Source organism: Pyrenophora tritici-repentis, chromosome 2 (assembly GCF_003171515.1).
Source record: "Pyrenophora tritici-repentis strain M4 chromosome 2, whole genome shotgun sequence".
NCBI classification, from domain to species: Eukaryota; Fungi; Ascomycota; class Dothideomycetes; order Pleosporales; family Pleosporaceae; genus Pyrenophora; species Pyrenophora tritici-repentis.
The window spans coordinates 3,748,413-3,767,695 of NC_089391.1; the positions used below are offsets into that span (position 1 = coordinate 3,748,413).

At 49.9% G+C, this 19,283-nt stretch overlaps 6 protein-coding genes across 6 annotated transcripts; 2 read left to right on the forward strand and 4 right to left on the reverse strand.

Annotated features, from left to right (window-relative positions):
- Positions 1 to 1,178: 1,178 nt before the first annotated feature.
- PtrM4_068830 (BTB domain containing protein) lies at positions 1,179 to 1,763 on the forward strand (the record flags this gene model as incomplete). Its single annotated transcript, XM_001933556.2, has 2 exons — positions 1,179 to 1,264; positions 1,322 to 1,763. The coding sequence occupies 2 exons, from the start codon at positions 1,179 to 1,181 to the stop codon at positions 1,761 to 1,763; spliced, it is 528 nt and encodes a 175-aa protein (XP_001933591.2).
- A 2,053-nt stretch (positions 1,764 to 3,816) lies between these two features.
- PtrM4_068840 (histone H1) lies at positions 3,817 to 5,172 on the reverse strand (the record flags this gene model as incomplete). The annotated part of the gene is made up of 6 exons (XM_001933557.2): positions 3,817 to 4,272; positions 4,323 to 4,489; positions 4,601 to 4,731; positions 4,836 to 4,858; positions 4,992 to 5,017; positions 5,097 to 5,172. 6 exons carry the CDS (start codon positions 5,170 to 5,172, stop codon positions 3,817 to 3,819), a joined length of 879 nt encoding a protein of 292 aa, XP_001933592.2.
- A 2,171-nt stretch (positions 5,173 to 7,343) lies between these two features.
- On the reverse strand, positions 7,344 to 7,934 carry PtrM4_068850 (Herpes-BLLF1 multi-domain protein; the record flags this gene model as incomplete). Its single annotated transcript, XM_001933558.1, has 1 exon — positions 7,344 to 7,934. One exon carries the CDS (start codon positions 7,932 to 7,934, stop codon positions 7,344 to 7,346), a length of 591 nt encoding a protein of 196 aa, XP_001933593.1.
- A 3,295-nt stretch (positions 7,935 to 11,229) lies between these two features.
- PtrM4_068860 (ProP, Permease major facilitator superfamily) lies at positions 11,230 to 13,134 on the forward strand (the record flags this gene model as incomplete). The annotated part of the gene is made up of 5 exons (XM_001933559.1): positions 11,230 to 11,338; positions 11,410 to 11,785; positions 11,837 to 12,354; positions 12,405 to 12,820; positions 12,889 to 13,134. 5 exons carry the CDS (start codon positions 11,230 to 11,232, stop codon positions 13,132 to 13,134), a joined length of 1,665 nt encoding a protein of 554 aa, XP_001933594.1.
- Positions 13,135 to 14,064: 930 nt separating this feature from the next.
- PtrM4_068870 (UPF0075 domain containing protein) lies at positions 14,065 to 15,345 on the reverse strand (the record flags this gene model as incomplete). The annotated part of the gene is made up of 3 exons (XM_066105836.1): positions 14,065 to 14,067; positions 14,153 to 15,106; positions 15,154 to 15,345. The coding sequence occupies 3 exons, from the start codon at positions 15,343 to 15,345 to the stop codon at positions 14,065 to 14,067; spliced, it is 1,149 nt and encodes a 382-aa protein (XP_065964463.1).
- A 2,068-nt stretch (positions 15,346 to 17,413) lies between these two features.
- Positions 17,414 to 19,123, reverse strand: PtrM4_068880 (uncharacterized protein; the record flags this gene model as incomplete). Its single annotated transcript, XM_001933561.2, has 4 exons — positions 17,414 to 17,665; positions 17,720 to 17,823; positions 17,878 to 18,366; positions 18,421 to 19,123. The coding sequence occupies 4 exons, from the start codon at positions 19,121 to 19,123 to the stop codon at positions 17,414 to 17,416; spliced, it is 1,548 nt and encodes a 515-aa protein (XP_001933596.2).
- Between the last annotated feature and the right edge of the window lie 160 nt (positions 19,124 to 19,283).

The window sequence follows — 19,283 nt, forward strand, 5'->3', positions numbered from 1 at the left end:
TATATCCTTCGTGCCTGGGACTGAACATGCAGAATCGGTGCAGCACACCAGTACAGGATCCGAGAGAAGCGCTGTTAATCATGGCGCTTAACTAGACCATCGTTGCCACCAGTGCTATGCTAGTTTTCCCCGCGTTTGCAAGTAGCTTGTACTTGGGTATCTTTGATTGCGACGAATCCATACGGTGAATGAACCGGGTTCGGGCTCGGACAGGTTTCCGCCTGATTTTGTTCGCACATACGGCATTTGAATAGTCGGTGGACCATGTGCTGCAAGCCTTATCTGTCTGTAGGCACGAAAAGAAAGCCAAATGACTTTAAAACATTATCACGACACACATTTAGGAAGCTAAAACGCTGCCAGGCTATCCTGGCTTTTCGGTACCAACTAGCTTACCGACTACCCAGCTGCTCAGCTACGTGTAAGCATATCTGCTTGGTTTCGCACCAGCTGGTGGTAGTGGTATATACAAGATGTGTAAGTACATCTTCCAGCTAGCGAGGATTGTTGTTAGCAGGTCCAACAAAGGTATACGTGAGTTTTGCATCAGTAACAACATCATCGTCCAGATAGACTATCTAGTTATCAAGGACTCTGGGACCCTCCAGTTTCCGCATCCCTTGTTATCATAGCCCACGAAAGCATTAAATATGATGAAATACTACGTCAATACTGGTAGCCGTCCCAATAGAATTGAGCAAAGAAATCTATCTATCCTGCGTTGATCACAGCAGCAACCCTACGGTTTCACTTGGTAACGAGTACATCAAGAGCTACAGATGTCGCAAGCGTCTCACGTACACGCTATTCCCAAAAGTGAAGTGAGTTGAGGATATTAGCGACAGAAGTTTCCGCCTGTAGAATAAAGAGTAGCTTGTATCAATCTTGTAAAGCCACAAACAATAGACATATGGAGGAAGTGACCACTGCCTTGCACAAACGCAGGACATATTGTTAATCTGAGCTACGTCATGGAGAAATTCCCGTGGAGCTTCCCCGGAAATTAGGTGAAGGTGAGCTAGATGGATAGAGTGCGCTTTCACCTTGACACTCACACTCACATCTCACCACCTTTAGCGTCGCGCACTGACCATGAGCGGATATATCTCGTGAGCTCCAACCTCCGATCTACCTCACCTCCACGCTTTACAGCAACGCCCGACGCTGTCTACGAAGTCATGAGGCCGCCAAAACCCATTCAAGCTAGCAAGTCTGTCATGACATTGCCCAAACTCATTCGAGCTATCAAGTCTAGCATGGCGAAGTGAGATAACACCAGGCGATATGTATTATGGTCTTGAAGCTAACATGCACCCAAAAGCTATGTATCCACTGCGATGGTTACCTTACGCGTAGGTAAGGACCTCGAAAAGAAAGATTTCATGGTTCACGGATCCTTTCTTACGAAACGCTCCGAATTCTTTCGACGTGCCTTGAACGGTAGCTGGAAGGAGGCTGAGACGCGCATCATTAATCTACCCGACGACGAACCTGAAATTGTCGCCCTGTATGTCAACTTTGTCTATACAGGCCAACTTTCGACTGCACCCGAGATCGGAAACAAGAACAACAACAACCAAGATTCAATTGGTCTCACAAAATACGAGTTTCTTGATTATATCCATGATGCATACGACACTCTGTTCAGCATATTCATCTTCGCTGAAAAGATCCAGGATATCAAGACAAAGAACGCTATAGTGGTAGCTGTTTTATGCTTATTGAAAACAAAGGGTCCAGAGGATACCTTGACGGTACCATAGATTAAGACGGCCAACCTCATATACGGAGGTACACCTTCCAATAGTCCAGTCAAACAGTTTCTTGTCAAGATATAGGCCTGTCTCGACCTAAAGTCCATATTTTCCAAAGTACCTTTGATGAACAAGGACTTCGAAAAAGACCTCGTCCAGTCTATCTCAAAGAACTACATAGTAGCAGGATTCAAAATATCTGCGAAGGATGGGCTCAAGGCATACTTGGAGAAAGAGGAGACGTAGTCACCAATGCGACAGTGGCTATTCTCTCTCAAGCTTCGAAAGAGCAAAGCTATCTCTTTGACCGCGTAACGCACCCACGCGTCACAAGTCCGTTTTGTTCATGCAGAAGATCAGTGAGCGGGGAGTGGACAGGGTCTTAAAAATTGGCATACTTTGGGGAGTGATTTGAGTCTCTTACGGCTTTACATCACGCTTAATGGGCATTACATGAATCTTGGGGGACTCTCTCACATAATCAGATAAACAGTCACAGAAATCATAGTATTTAGTGTCTATGTACAAGCTGCTCAGAGCGGCATCAAAGTGACCTTCCTTCTTATCTCGTGACAATCACACCTATCACATCCAAGATGATTGAGCTAACTACCTACTCTTCCCCATGTGGACAACATGTCAGTCACTAACACTCAGAATTCACGTAGCCCTTCCACTAGGGTGACATACTACTGTCAGCAGTCAGTACCAGGACTGACTTACTGCCCAATCCAACCCTCCTACCTACTTTCTTAGAACTCTTGGCTATGCAGACTCTCCTTTACACATGAAGCACATATGTTCAACTTAGCACTTTACCCACCTGCACCTCTAATAATTTATTATTGAACTGGGAGTTGCTACGGAAAGGTATGCCGACTACCTATTTGTGACTCATATATCATCACTGCACCCTTGGCTACCAGGCCTCAAAAACTCCGAACACCTATGCCATCAAGTCCCGCACACTCACTCAACTCCCCATAACACTATTGTTATTACTTCGTCACGCATGTGTCGGTATCACTATTCACGGTCGTGCAGTAAGCATCTCAAAAACAAACTACCAAATTGGAGCATTGATAGAGACCGGCAAATATCGAAACCTAGTTGTTCGATACGTACCACTCACTACAAACCCTCCTCACCGCATAGCAAGTGAGTTGTCGACACCAGTGAGCGGTGTAGAAAGAAAAAGAAAAGAAAAGAGTTTCAAGTCCACCAAGGTCCACGGCACCTACAAATGGGAATCCCAGATGCCGAGAAATCCACAACTTAACACACCACCAGAAAAATAACGACGCAGGGAATACAACCCCATCACCATCTCTCCGAACCTTTTGCTTTGCGGACCTCCGATCTCATTGTGGTGTGCGGAGTTCCGGACCGCCCTTCATACACAAACAACAGCAACGGACGGCGGCACCGGAAGCGCCGGAAATATCAGCACCCAATTTTTCAAAATCTGCCAAGCGAGGCAGGGTCTACCGTACCGCCGTACCTAAGATAACCATCGTTATCGCGGCTGACCCACCCGCCCAAGCATGCCCCACAGAACACATCACCTGACCCGCAACCTCGACGCGTGTCTCACCGAATCAAAACAACGCGTTCAGCGGGCAAAGAACCCACACTTTTCGTCAGAAACTGTCAGAAAGAAAAACAATAGACGAGCAAAGTTTGAACGATCGGGTTGAAGATTTATTTTCCATTGATTGCGCTTTGCAAGACGATAGCATCACGTCGTAGACTAAGATAGATGTAGACAGCTAGCCCACCTCCCACAAACGCCAGAATATACGCGCGCGCGCGCTTTGTGGAGGGAGAGAGAGAGCGATGGAAACGAAAAAAACAACAATGACAGACAGACAGTAGAACTTTCCGCTGAGCGCACACGCAAAGGCGCCTTGAACGCCTAGCCCCAACATGATATACCCAAGAGAGACGAAAACAGCGCGTGCCTTATCCTTTCCCATATCTACCCATGGTTTAAACCCCCCTACCCCGTTTGATCCGCCCGTGGACGAAGCTTGTGAGACAAAAGGAAACCGTGAAGAAAGTGTCAGCGCACTGTAGTGGCAAGGAAAGAAGATGGACAGAGAACGAAGAAGAGAGACTTCAGGCAAGAGAGGTCGCTCATGCCTTGGCCTTTGGTGTGGCCTTCTTGGGGGGTAGCCTTCTTCTTGGGGGTCGTGGCCTTCTTCACTGCCGGGGCGGCCTTCTTTGCTGCGGGTGCCTTCTTGGTGGCCTTGGCTGCCTTGGGTGAGGCGGTGGCGGGTGCCTTGGTTTTGGTGACGCGACCAGACTTAGTCTTGCCGAGGACTCGCGAAACCTCTTCCTCGACAGCGGGTGCTGAGGTGGCAGCGGCCTTGCGAGGTTTGCTGGCGTTGGCCTTGGGTTTAGCAGCAGGGGCAGCCTTGGTGGTAGTGGTGGCAGCGGCAGCAGTGACCTTCTTGGGACGTCCAACGGCCTTCTTGGGAGCAGCAGCAGCCTTGGTGGTAGTGGCAGCCTTAGCCTTCTGTGAAGCGAGTCAGTAAGAGCATGATACGGGAGAAGGATTACACATACGGTGGCGGTGGCCTTCTTAGCAGCAGGGGCCTTCTTCTCAGTCGTCTTCTTCTCAACGGTCTTCTTTTCGGTGGTCTTCTTCTCAGCCTTGGGCTCAGCCTTCTTGGTAGTGGCGGCAGCAGCAGGCTTGGCCTCCTTCTTTGCAAGCTTCACTGGTCCAGAGGTGCCTATGCGACGCGTTAGTCATGATCACGTTGGCTGGTTACACGCGTAAAAGGAGGTAGGTGGGGGTCATGTGTTTGACATGAGAGTAGGCAGGAAGGAGGGAAAATGCTTACCCTTGGGACGTGCAAAGTCACCCTTCTCCTCACCAGAGGTGATGGCGCGGTTGACGTGACTGCGGAAGGCAGCATCGCTAAGGTTGCCGATGTTGTTGTTGGCCTGGATGTACTTCTGGATTGCTTGACGGCTGTTGGCGCAAAGTCAGCGAGAGCTCTCGGACACATGGGGAGGGAAGCATGACGCGAAACACAACGCGAAGCTCAAAAACAGCTTAAGATGGGATTGACTAACCTGGATCCATTGCGCTCCTTAAGCTGTATGATGCATAGAGCACGTCAGTAATCAAGTCCACAAGAGTAGGCGGTCAGGTGTTGGTTGGGGTTGCGCGTTGCGCCGGGTCGACGCGACGCCGCATAACATGCATTGCGACACCAAGGATAGACTCACGTTGACGATAGCGTCCTTTACCATTTCTACAGAACAAAGTCAGTACTGATATGCGACCAGGATGCAACTGAAGCGCAGTCCATGCGACAACGTTGGGGTACATACCGATGTAGGAGCCATGGGCGGGCGCGGTGGGAGCGGCCTTTGCCTTGGAGGGGGTGGAGGTCTTCTTGGGAGGCATTTTTGCTGAAGTTGGATTGGATGGTATAATAGACGAGATACTGAAGCTTCGAATGAGGGTTTAAACGTCGAAATCGATTGGGAGAATGGTGGTTGCGGGAAGTCGAATCTTGGAGTTGGGGCCATCCGCGAGTGAGGGGCATGTACGTTTTATAGGGCGCTCGTCCTCGAGAGCCGCCAACAGATCACACAACTCAAAAGACGCTAGTCATCCACTCCCATTCTAGATGCGCGTTTGATCTGTTGTTAGGCTAAGGGCGCTCACTGACTCTGGGCGCGGTGCGGCTGCTGTAAGTTCATTTTGTTGGGGGGTTCCCGAGCCTGCTGTTCGGAAGCGCACGCGTTCACCCCCAGCTTCGTCCCTCTACGTCCTGTTCAAATTCTCATGATGCTCCCGGCCTATCCCCAGCGTGTGTCAGATGTCTCGCAGTAGGCAGCACTTGCCTAGGGCTTTTATTCGCCCCATTATCGATAGTAACTGACTAGCCAAAGTCTGCCTATTTTCAAGATCTCATAGGGGGCTTTTGTGCGCTTTGAGGAGCTCTCGCTCAAAGCACATGCCTCGATGACTTGTACACCAACGCGCCTCAGATGGCTCTTGCGCCTCTCCTTTTTCATATTCGAATTCATGTTCATAATACCAATGTTATGAGACCTCCGAATGTTTGCTTGAACCAATGTTCCAGGCTTGTTTTGGAGTTTTGCGCGTCGCCCCTCGCTGACCTTCGTGGTGTTTCGCTTGCGCCTCAGCGCTTTTCCTTCAACTTGCAACAACGCATTCGAAAAAGCAAACCAAGTACGGAAATACCATCTTCGAGTATTGCGCAACACTTTCTATACAGTTTGCCGTCTTTCTTTGTTGCTGCCCGCACGCAATCGTGTTGATTCAGCGGTGTCCCGCCGGATCAGGGCGGGGATGATCACGCGCTCCGAATACGCAAACAAGTCGCCCTTCCAATCCCATCATGATGGAAGGATATGATTCTCAAATTACCAGGAGGCAAAGATTCCTTTCCTTATTTCCTTATAGCCGCGCTTTTTTCTTATTGTACAACCATATCAAAATGTCGCGCGCGTTGAGCGAGCGCGTAGCTGTGTTGCGACCCTTGGCTGGATGACGTTGCATAGCTCAACACAAACACGCAGCCTTCAACTCTTGAAACGAAGAGGTGTCAGTGCCTTATGCCATTGGACTTTTAGGAGAGCATATGCAAGTGAATTGTTACGCAAAACATGAGCCGAATCAAGTCCCTCCATCTGCTGCGACGCGCCTGAGATGTGAGGATTATTGGAGGACCTCCAGAAGACACGCACTAAGACGGACACACCAAATGACAGCACCCGAATACCGACCGCATGCCATGAGCTCTCGTTGCAGAAATACCATTTGCGCTATATCTCGCAACCATTATTTGGTTATGTTTTACAGTTTAGACACGCCAATATTGTGGCACCTAAGAGTATACGTCAAACATAAGGTTACCTCCTTAATTGTTCAACCATGCAAGAAGAGTCCACCACTTCCGTCTGACATTTGATGTTTAATTCAATAAGCTTCCTGTGGGTGATCCACAGTTGGCTCCTGGACCCCTAGTACGGATGAAGCAACGCCAATTCTATCTCTGGTAAGCCACCAAGGAAATGTAAGCACTAGATCCACCGCTACCACCGCACGTTTCCCTCATCCGATGCACATCAGGGTAAGATGATAACTAAGCAACGAGTACGTCCAGCATACCAATAGAGTGGTGAAGTCTTCTGCACTGTCCATTGGTTCCACAGCATCCACAGTCAGTGCTCAGGGTTGGTACGTGGCGTACAGGAAACCTATTGTTAATACGACCAACTATTACAGCACCACGTATCTGTAGTTTTCGTTGAGTTGTGACGGAGTGTTTTGCTTATGGTGAAACATCACGGTGTTCTTATTCGCAAGTTCGAAGTTGCGAAAATGGGAGGATTATCGAATGGAACCGGCATTTAGTACCGAAGCGTACACATCACAACCACGATGAGACATTCAAAGCAAGTAAAGAGTATTCTAGGTAAAGGTTGATTCGTCTATAAGCTGTATTTACAATAGGGTTCAGCAACTGCCCATATATACAAGGAGAACTCCATCGTCTAAAATCTACAATCGATCACTGTCTGAGGTCCTAAGCCATGATACGCTTAGAAAGAGTAGTGGCAGCGGAGGTCCTCGGGCTTCTTGACGGCGAGACCACTGAAGGGAATGCAGTCCTTCTGGCCAGCGGGGTCAAAGTTACCACCGAGCCAGACGGCGTAGCCACCACCAACAGCGTTGGGACAAGCCTGGAAGTTAAGCTGGTCCTTGAAGATGTCGTTGGTAGTGTAGGTGAGAATGCTGTCCTTGGTGATGGACCAGCCGTCGTATTGAGCGTACTTGGGACCGGGCTGAGCTCCAGTGGTGAAGCCGATGGCGCCTTGGGCCATGCCGGAGCGGTCGACGTAGACAGACTGGTATGGGGCCTCGGTGAAGAGGTTGAGGGTGCCGTTCTGGCCGAGCTGGAAGGTAGCGTAGTTGTGCTCGTCGCCGCAGTTGGTCTCGTTCTGCTTAGGAGCGTTGATGTAGAGTCGGCTGTTGGCGGCTTGCATGTTGCCGAACTGGATGGGGGTGCCAGTGCGAAGGCTCATGACGTGGAAGGTGTCGCCGGGGCTGATCTTCTCGAACTGAGTGGCCTGGGGAAGAGCAGAGACCATGGTGGCGGCAGTAGCAGCAATGGCGGTGGTGGTGAACTTCATGTTTGCGGTTGGAGGATTTGGTTGTTGGTTTGGTGGTGAAGGTATTAAATTGATGGATTAGATTGTAGTAGTGATTGTGTGATGGTGGTTGAGTTGGATGATGAGTATTAGATGGCAGACTGTCCAGCTCTTATATACACAGCAGTCCTGTGCCCACATCACCCTCCCTACATACATGACCAGCACAGATGAGGCTATTCCCCTCGGCTTTGCCGCTTAATGCAACGAGATGAAGTCACATCAGGTCCGAACACGAGCAATGGCCCATAGAAAATCCGTGTCTCCCCATGTTTTCGTCCTTAGGAAACGAACCGCGCCACAGCCGGTGCAAACAATCCAGGGTCATGCTGTGCCGTCCCCCCGAATTCCTGTACTTGCGCATGAAAGTCGAATCAAAAGCATGGATAGCGATGATGCGGTGGCGATCCGAAAAGGGCCGAAGAGCGGGCGTCAAGCCAAAACGGGCTAGAGAACTGCCAGTTGTGGTCGGCCGAGCCCTCCGGCAGGCCCCTATTGGTTCGCTCGAGGTCGGCAAAGGCGTCCCAGAATAGATTTCGATACATGAAAGATGGGTTCCTTGAGCAATATTGTTCTGGCATGGACGCTATGCACAACACTTGCTGTCATTTCTCGTGTTTTGGCAGTCATGGACGTGGGGCGGCGAAGAAGAAAGGAATAACGTAACGATGCCGCTTCGGCAACTGGAATGCCGTTTACCCCTTCAATCTCTTCATCACACTGACTAGACAACACGACAACGCTTCCAAGGAAGCTCCAAAATTGTCTAACAAAAACGTTGGATACCAGCCTTGTGCGTATGCCGAGCACACTCGCGCTCAACGCGCTGGCGCAACGCTACCGATACCCGTCCAGCCTAGAAGCCTGAAAACAGCTCACGCGACTATACTGTCCGTCACTATTATTGTGCATCTAGCCTCTCCTTGAAATCCGAAATGCTACGTAGTAAAAATATCCGGATGAACCTCGGTCCATCAGTGCAATCAACTAAGGGGGGGGACTGATCCATGTCTCGTCCGTCTATACCTTGTATTGCTCGCCCACAACCTCGGGAGTGCCCCAGAAACACATCTGCCTAGTCAGTCTGCATGAGCGGTGTGGTGATGTATTAGCTTTGGCTCAGCCACAATTAACGACTTTTTCCGAACGTGAAGGTCATGAAAGTCGATGTTTCTCTCAGTACTATTTTCGTCGCAAAGGTATCCCTCCGCGTCGTTCCTTTTCTCTGCCCCTGTGCGCACAGCTGTTACCCACCACTTCGGAAATGTCAATATCTGTAGAGTGGATCTATGCAATCAACGTGCGACAGTTTTGCTCGTATAACGTCGATCGTCAATCGCTTTCTACATACAGACAACCGTTACTGGCCAAGGAAGAAGCAATGTACTTGGAATACGCAAGGCACCGTCAGTGTGTGCAATCAACTCTGGGGTCTTTCTGATTATTGTGTGGAGCGTTGCATTCGTTGCGCTCGTATCCCCAACAATCCGAGTAAGGAGACAGCTCACACAACTTGTCATACGATACTCGTATACATACAGTAATAGTGGAGACACGCTTTCGAGTGAGTTGGCATGTGTACAGAGGCTCGAGCTAAAGAGTGGAAGCGTGACGTCGTCGTCGGGCGGAAGAAGAGTCTACATAGCGTGATTCATAGGAACTCACAGCTGGTTGACATCGGCTTAAAAATTTGAGAGCAAGAGTGGAAAACCTACATGCGATCGACGAAAGTTTCTTGTGACTTCTGTCTTGGCCAATGTTGATCATGACGACAGCCCAGTCAAGGTGGACCACCTAATTATCAATGATGTAAATGTCACTGGATACTGTGATGGCGCTGGGCGGGTGACGGGCAGTGGTTTCGTGGTGGTCTTCTCCTCGTTGTGTTCTCCTTGTGTTGTCCTTTGGCCTCTTCATCACATCCAACGCTTCTCCCACATCAATTCTATAGCTCATGCAACTCCGAAATGTGGATCGAAGACAAACGGGTTACAAACGGTCTATGGGTGCGTGAGTTGACGTGCATACCGAGGATGAGCATATAGGCCCTTCAAAGAGATAAGTGTATTCTGTTTGGTTCTTGAAACCGCAATGTGACTAAAGGTGAGGATGTACGAGCGAAGATTGGGAGGCTGCTGTGGATATTCACATTGAATCATTCCAGGTTATCCAAGATAGGGTCCAAGTCAGTTGGGATGAACGGAGATATCTGATCGTGATGAGCGCAATAAAGACAGACTTCACTTGTGATAACACATAGGCTGAGGTGGTGTGAGATGAAGATTCTGTTTCTTCGAATCGAATCTTCTGTGCCAGCGGTCAAAATTACTCTCGTGAAGATGGTGTGCCGGTAGCGTGGTCCACTTGCCGGGGAGGCTTACCGTTTTGTACTTTTCAGGCTTAGCCTCCAACTTAGCGCCCACCCGTCGACACTGTAGGAAGGAATTTCCGCCGCAACCTCCACTTTGAGCGGCCGCATTTCCCTTGACGCTGCCAGCCTGAAAAGACGTTTACCCAAATAGACCAACGCACAGCGCGGAACGACGCGAACCTAGTGCTGTGGGATCCGGGGTAGCGCTGACAGCCTCGTGCGTGTTTCTGGGGTTTCCAGACACTACATATGTTCACCGCGGCCGTTGAAGATGCAGGAACGTTCGTATGACGTCCATGTGAGGGGTAAGGGGTTCCAGGGCCAATACTAGTCTCGCTGAAGCAGATCTGAACGGAACAATCTCATGACATCTGGGAACAAGAAGAGATATTCATCAAGTGTTCACTTCTGAATCTCACGATCTGTAGTTGGAAGCTCGGCCAGTCTCGGACGCGAGGGTCCACAGAAACTTCGATCAAATTCTCGCAATCAGTGTGTCGGTCAACAACGTGTCGTGCACGCACACACCGAGGCCAGCTTTTAAGACACGAGGTGTGGAATCTGGAGAATCACAGAATACAATTTACTATCACATTAAAGCCTGCGAAAAAATATCGTTGATTACATATTTTTCTATTTTCCAAAAATCACATTCATTCCAGCGTTCCTCTACCAGAATCGGACGTGCGCACAACGGCAGTGATAGCCCTGACGCTAGTTGGAGAATAAGTACATGCCGTGGGTCCACCGGACAAGAGTTGATGCGTAGTCAAGCGAACCTCTGGACCTATAAGTAAGAAAGTTGCCGATCCTGTTCTTTTCTTTCACAGTTATCTGGGTCGCAGCCCCAACGAACATTGCACGACATTGCCCTTATACCCAGGAGTGATAAGACAGACCCACATCATGGGCGAACAAGACTCAGTTCAGATTTCTCCCGATGAGCAACAAGAGACGATGACGCAATACTCCAGTAAGCAAGGGTTGGTGACTAGGGAACCATACGGGCCATCAGGTATGCATTTTCCATCTGCGAGCAAGATTCGCGATACGGAAAGATTCCCAATGACTGACTCCACACAACAGGCTTCCGCGGTCTCTTCACAAACCCTTATGTGGCCATGTGTGCGGCGTTCGCTACCATTGGTGGCCTTCTCTTCGGATACGACCAGGGTGTCATATCAGTAACTCTCGTTATGGACCAATTCCTCGCACGCTTCCCACGTGTCTCGACCGAGGCATCAGGAGCAGGGTTTTGGAAAGGCTTGATGACAGCTATGCTAGAATTGGGTGCCCTGATTGGCGCACTCTTTGCGGGTTGGCTTGCAGACAAGTTATCTAGGAAATATTCCATCGTTGTTGCAGTCGGAGTCTTTACCGTTGGCAGTATATTGCAGACTGCGGCAATGGAATATGCGATGCTGACTGTTGGGAGACTAATCGGAGGTATGGGTATTGGAGCGTGAGTCAAACATCTGGTCATATGTATCTAGGGGTTACTAACAGTACCTAGGCTTGCAGCTATCGCTCCACTCTACATCTCTGAGATTGCACCTCCTGAGATTCGAGGCGCTCTACTCGTCCTACAGGAGCTGAGTATCGTGCTCGGTATTGTGATCGCCTTCTGGACAACCTACGGTACTCGATACATGGCGGGTGAATGGTCTTGGCGCCTCCCTTTCCTAATTCAAATGTTGCCTGGTCTCATATTGGGCGCTGGCGTCGTGTTCTTGCCATTCTCTCCTCGTTGGCTCTGCAGCAAAGGTCGAGATGAAGAAGCCCTTGTCGTCTTGGGTAAACTTCGCAAACTACCCACCGATGACCCGCGTATCTTCCAGGAATGGTGCGAAATTCGCGCCGAAGTCACCTTCAACCACGAAGTCAATGTTGAGAGACATCCCGACTTGCAAACACCTACGCGTATGAACGGTTTCAAACTGGAGGTACAATCTTGGCTGGACTGCTTTAGACATGGATGCTGGAAGCGGACTGTTGTTGGTGTTGGCCTCATGTTCTTCCAGCAATTCGTTGGTATGTACATTCAGGAGTACCAGATGATGGTAATACTGACAAAGCTGTAGGTATAAATGCGCTCATCTACTACTCACCATCTCTCTTCAAGACGCTAGGCCAAGACTATGAGATGCAGCTCCTACTTTCCGGAATCATCAATTGCATGCAACTCTTCGGTGTCGTTACGAGCTTATGGACTATGGATCGTTTCGGACGTCGACCTTTGCTCCTGATTGGCGCTGGGCTCATGTTCATCTGTCATCTCATCATCGCCGTCTTGGTAGGCAAGTTTGGGGATCGGTGGACCGACTATGCAGCCGAAGGCTGGGTCGCAGTTGCTTTCCTCTTCTTCTACATGTTCAGCTTCGGTGCCACCTGGGGCCCAGTCCCGTGGTCGATGCCCGCGGAAATCTTCCCGTCGTCTTTGCGAGCCAAAGGCGTTGCGCTTTCTACGTGTTCGAACTGGCTGAACAACTTCATTATTGTAAGTCACCTTGTTCCAAGAGTCTGTGCAACGTTCGGAAAAGCTCAGTGACTAATACGTGCTTCCAGGGCCTCATTACTCCCCCTCTTGTACAAAACACGGGCTACGGAGCTTACACATTCTTCGTCGTCTTCTGTCTTCTCGCTTTTATTTTCACCTTCTTTATTGTCCCAGAGACGTCGGGGAAAACGCTGGAGGAGATGGACAGCGTTTTCAAAGATGTCAGCAGTGAGGCAGAAGAGCGGCAAAAGGCGCGCATCATGCACGACATTGTTGAGGGAAAGAGAGACGACATTACGATTGCAAAGCCTTAGAGCACATGGAGTATCGCACATGTATTTAACGAGCTATTACCTATACGCTAAGAGATTTTCACGATCATATCACTAATCATAACGCACTCTGCCCTTTACGACGACACTCAGATATCTTCACATGTTCGATTGATCACAGCAAGAGACATACAACGCTAGCCCAGCCAACCCTACCCTCGTCTTTGCAAAAAAAATTCCGCGGAAATCTCAGCCCTCGATTCGAAATACCGCATTAAAAGATTGCGGCATGGTGCACGTTACACGCGCCTTCTCCCCGGCATGCGCACCGCGCACGACACGCCCTAGAACAGTTTGTTGACCGGAACGTGAGCACTGATGCGCCTTTGAATGGTCCGATGTAACGCAACAAGGTGGTGACGCGGCTTGTGTGACGTTTGACAGTGGTGTTGAGAGTGGCTAATCTGCACCTTGGCGTTTTACTGCGTCAAGTGGCCGGGGACCACATGGGGGGTAGGGCGAGGGGCTTTGAGTCACGCCAGGCAAGAATATATGCTTTAACTAGCGGGACTTGTAAAGCCGAAGAATGTCGAATGATTCTTGGCTTCGCCATTATAAACTCGATCACCAGATACGTACAACCATGGTTACTTTGAAGGGATGCACACTCAGAAGTAGTTATCTCAGATAACTTATCTGTCGATAAGAATTGATCTAATTGACCATGAATGAGACCTTCATTTTTTTTACCAAAGAAACGTGACTTTTGTCAGGACAACTCCATTACACTTACTCCGCGCATCCCACCCCTTGACGTTAACCCAAGATTTTGAAACCCCAACTCCATATTCCCTGAAATCTCGACATGTCTTGCTATACAGCGCGGTTTACCATTGCCGAAATTTTGCAATCGACTTGAAAGGTTTCCCCAACCCATGCCCTGTACGACTCTCCCCAACACTACGTCTTCTCCTACTTGTATCGGGGGCCACGATAAAGCCACAGAAGAGCGTATTGGTACTCCAAGTACTGCTTCAAGCGCAAGGTGCGCATAGCATACAGCCTCATTCGCATCGCCCGGTATGCCGATATCGTCTAGAGGCTTTGTGATGACGCTCTCGGGAAGCTCTGCTTCGAGGTAGTCGATAATGTTGGTATTGCGTGCACTCGGGCCGCTGATGAAGAGTTCTTCTACGGTCTGGTGTTCAGAGAAGCCAAGCGCGAGTAATCTGCAGTACTGTCTGAGCATGTTCTCGGCTGTTATGCGTGTGATGGTGGCGATGATATCTGCCCTAGATAATTTCAGGGAGAGACACGTATCGATCAGTCGTTGGGCTTCGTGGTCGCCAAACATCTCTCTAGCTATTCTTGGAGAAGGTAGACTGGTTGAGTAGTCGTTATATGCGAGAAACTGTTTCACTACAGCCTGGTTGACCATTCCGCGCATCCCCAACTTGCCATTGTTGTCTTCGTGACAGTTGTTCGAAGTACAATACCTCACAGCGTAGTTGACTAACAGGCTCCCAGGACCACAGTCGCGCCAGTATGTTTTCCAAGGACTCCCGTCGGTCCAGGGAGGGATGAAGCTGCAATTCACTAGCTCGCCGATGGCGAGACAGGCGCGGAACTTGAAGGGGTGTCTCAAGAATATCCTATTGACAAATGCCACTGGAGAAACGTGGGGCTTAACGTAGCTAGTCTCAATGACTGCGAAATCGAAGACAGTGGTGACACCCGTATTGGCGGTGACGTCGACATTCCATCCCAATGTGTGCATGTTCAGGTCGTCTGACTCGGGCATAGCTACCCGTCTTAAACCTGACATGTGGGTGCCGATCAGGTCTATAGAATCGATCTGCACACCATAGTTGTGGCAAAATGTCTTGATCCCATTGGAGAACATGCACCCCAGTAGTGTGTTGACGTGGGCCACCACCGTAGGGTTGCACTCGACCTCGCGAAGAGAGGCAAGGATCTGGTTTCGGACGATGGAGGAAGTAGGTACCGAGCCGTACTGTGGTGGTCAGCCGACTATACGATGCCAGTATCAGTATTACACACTTGAACGAGTTCCAGGCGGAGCGCGGCGCGTGGAGAGGCCTGTCGATACCGAACCAACGCACAGTCGAGCTGGATCAGGCCACTTCCACTACAGACACCCAGGACGTGGATGTCCAATGCATCTCGAATGCTCTCCCTGGTCCTCTTCGTATTGCTTTGTGGGCTGGTATAGCTCGTCGTTGAGTCGCGCATGCTGGATCTGATTGCTACTCAAACATGAAAGAAACATGAGCGCCGCAGCTGGAGAATCGAATAGCCATCCAGTGGCTTCTATCTGGGCAGTGTCAGACGTCTTTCGGGAAAGCGCCCCATACGGAAGATGTGCGTAGGAACAACGTATGATGAACATCATCGCAAATGAGGGGCACTTCTTGCCGATAGGTGCAGGCCTGAACGTCGACGCCGCCAAAATATCGCTTTGGTTCGCGATTAGACGCCGGCTTTGCAATACTTCGAGACGATATACGCGAAGGGGGTTTGCTCGGAGAACTCACCCGGCCAGCAGAAATGACGTGGCTCCTTCTTAGCTTCCCGTCTTAGATCTGACGTCCTTGAGACAGCTTCTACCGCTCTGACAAGCCGAATGCATACGAAATTGTTGTAAGAGGCGACACTTTCCCCGCACGCGAACGATTCGTCACAGGTAGGTGTACAAGAACGATGCACAGAGTCAAGTCGAGTGTGCTTGAGTCGTGGCACTCCGAGGCCAGTTGGCCAAGATGAAACTGTAATCAAGTGCATTTGCTTCGACGCGACTATACAAGCCACCAGGAACAGTATAGAAGATGTGGATATACCAAAACAGGAAACGTCTAACGGTTTCGGTACCCACTAGCACTCCAACGTGTGGTTCAAGCGTCTCATAGGTTGTCATTGGTGCTAGAAGCTCAAGTTGTTGAGGGGCCTAGATGCCGATGAGACGGTATCGAGCATCATCGATCAGGTTCCAATAATATTCGATCAACCATAGGCAAGATCAACGACATGGCAAACATCAACAGTAGTGTACCCTACGCCTAGCTCCGGTGACCCAGAGTATTCCCGTCTTATTTCTATGGCAGATTGTACGTCTTTGATCACCAGAAGTCCGAGCTGAGGTAGTAGTAGTAGTAGTAGTAGTATCCATTAACGTCCTTTTTCAGTCAGAGACTATGTAGGACGGTGGCCTAGGGCCGTTTGACTAGTTTTTTCCCTCTATACCCGTAGGATTTCGTTTCTTTGGTCGAGTTTGACTATGGGGGTTTGGGTTTTTTGCTTCTATACAGGAAAGAGAGAGAGACCTTGTAATAGACACCCGTTTATCTCCACCTTTGTGACCAATCCCTTTGCTATAATAACCCCGTGCTCCTAAGACTGAAAAAAACCTCGTAGGGGAAAAAGTCATGGGACCTTGAACGTTTGTTGTATATAGCGGCAGTTGCGGCATATTTTCGTCTCGGCGGTACTTTGTGGCTCGGTTGTACGGCGGCGGCTAGCGTTAAGCGTGCGGGGTATTGGTGAAAAACTTTCCAGGTTTCGAAAGGAGCCGTTCGATGTTTTTTGGTAAAGCTAGAATAATAGAATTATTATAGCGGTGAGGGGAGAAGGATTCGAACCTTCAACCTCTGCGAGCAAGCTAGCAGAAGCAACCAGGCGCACTACCACTGCGCCATCCCCCCTCCGAGCTGAGGTGTTGGGTCGCGGTCGGCACGATTCGCCGAATATCTCATGCCGTAAATGTATGTGGTATCTCGCACATTACCACCGAGACGGGTGCTGAGAGTCTGGTCGACATCTAATGAGGATGCAGCGTACCGCCTTATTATCAAGGTTTCACGCGCAATCGCCCCTGGGCGCACCGAAGCACCCTTCCGTCTTGTACCCTTTTTGTGAATCCGGTATGGGAATAATAACTGTATTTCATATACCTTGAATGCCATGGAACACTTACATTTGTTCGAGGTACCAAGCACGTACACCATCATTTCTTCAGGTGAGTACCTGTGACTTCGTCCATTGATACATCGAACTCGTATCGCATCAAGTCTTACACTAGAGCTACAAATGACCGAATTTCGATATTGTGAGATCGGCAGGATGAGATATACTTGTCTACTGATATTTGTAGCTTTGCTTTGGCTTGTGCTACACCACATCACCGTGGATCGGCCCGTTTTTGGTAGATCGATACATCCTCAAAGTGTTGGAATTTTTGGCTAGTACACCAAATTAAGCTCTCTGCGGAAATTTTGTCTCAGACGGAAGTTTTCATTGTATATTGCTAAGTTGGTGAAGCCGGAGTGGCTGACACACCCCATTCATCTTTGACTGCGTTGATGATCCAGGTTGTTGGCCAGACGTGGTTCTTCTCAAAGTTGGTGAGAATCTCAACCACTTGACCCCTCTCTTTCGGGTCCAAAACAAGCGGTCCCCAGATGAAGATGGTATGACAGACGGTGATCGCCAGGGGCACAGTCTCCGGTGAGCTTTTGCTGGCTCCACATATGGCTCGTGCATGTGATAAAATTTGATGCTGCCTGAGTTAATTCTTGTTCCAGGAGGGAGGCACCAAAGCTGGAGTTCTTACGTCGGTCGGCGATAAACTGCTGACATTCCGGATGGCGAACTTCGGGCCCGGTTTGTAACGTAACAGCATGATACAAGCGAAGTTGTAAAAGCCAAATGAGACGACTAATAGCACTGTTAGTTCTGGATTGAAATCACATGTTTTTTGATTTTTTTTACCATGCCAGTCGGCCGTAAACCATATGTCGGGAAAGGAGGACTGATTGTCAACAGGGCCTTCGAAAATGGCATTGAACCCTTGTGGCCTATCTTGTAACCATTTCTGAACAAGGTCCCATAGTTCTTGCCATCGTTGCGGTCTATGAGCTCTCTCGTTCGGATATTCGTTGCCATCAAAGCAAAAATTGACGACACGGGCAAGATTCCATGTCATCTGGTTGGCCCACGCCGTCTCTAACCTTAAACGGGCCAATGGATGCGCATCGCGCATTTGGCCTGGGCTTGGGTGCAACTTCAGTGAGAAGTCAATGTCAGGAGGCTGCTGGTTAATGGTAGCATTATAAAGGCATTGGCGGACATAGACCCAGAAAGCAGCCTCGCGCAAAGTGGGTGCCGAGGGATCTACAAAATGATGTCCCTGAGAGGAACGGATGATTGCTGAGCAGCCTGCAAGGTGTTGTTCATCATCTGACCCAGTGCTGGACGGGACTAGAATTAGGGGTCAGATTAGCGAACCACAGAATAAAGCGGATAGAAATTTACCATTGAGCTGTTCGAAGAAGCGTAATATGACGATGGCGCATAAAAGAGTCTCGTCCTGGCTAGCGGCGTCTTCGTTAAGTCGTTCAATGAGCAGGGCTATGCAGCGCTCATACGCTGCTTCCGCCGTCGTGCCCTCCCTGCAGTGACGGGCAGCAAAAGAAAGGACAGCATGGCATAGTACTGGGCAGTGTTTGACCTTTTCCGGCACTCCCAGTGTGAACTGACGGGTTGCGTCGGTGCAGTCAAGCCAGCGGCCAAGATGCTCCGTGTAGTGATGTACTAGCAGGGCCTCTGCATGGGTCAGAGGAGTGGGCTGTGACGAGTAAGCTCTCGTGCCCTCTGGCATGGCATCTGGTCTATGTGTGCTTTCAGAGGGACGCGAGTGTGCCTCGTGCTGCATGCTCCCCCGGCTATGCGACGGCAGCGAACTCTCTGGTAAGCCTTCCGGGTTGTGCGACTGCAGCAAACTAGCCACCGACACACCACCCGACGTACTCTTTGGTCTTTGGACATAGTAGGGCGAAGGCGGCGACAGCGTCGCCGACGGGGAAGAGACGCTGGCCTGGCCTTCTGACAAACCGTCGGCCCGACTGTTTTTCCGTATTCTCGGTGAATTGTCCCGGCTGCGGCCTCCCTCGCTCGCACGTTCGGCACGAACCATGTCATGTCCTCTCTCGACACTATTGACATCATCCACATCCATCACGTCTCCCTTGGCATCGTTTTCCTCGTCGGTGCCGCCCGTGGCAGATTTAATCGATGAGGGTCCATCAGGCCGGTAATCCTTGAACTTGGTATGGGGCTCTTCCCATTGGCAAGGGCGGTTCTTCTTGCCACAGGCCTTGCATACGGGGCGAGTTTCG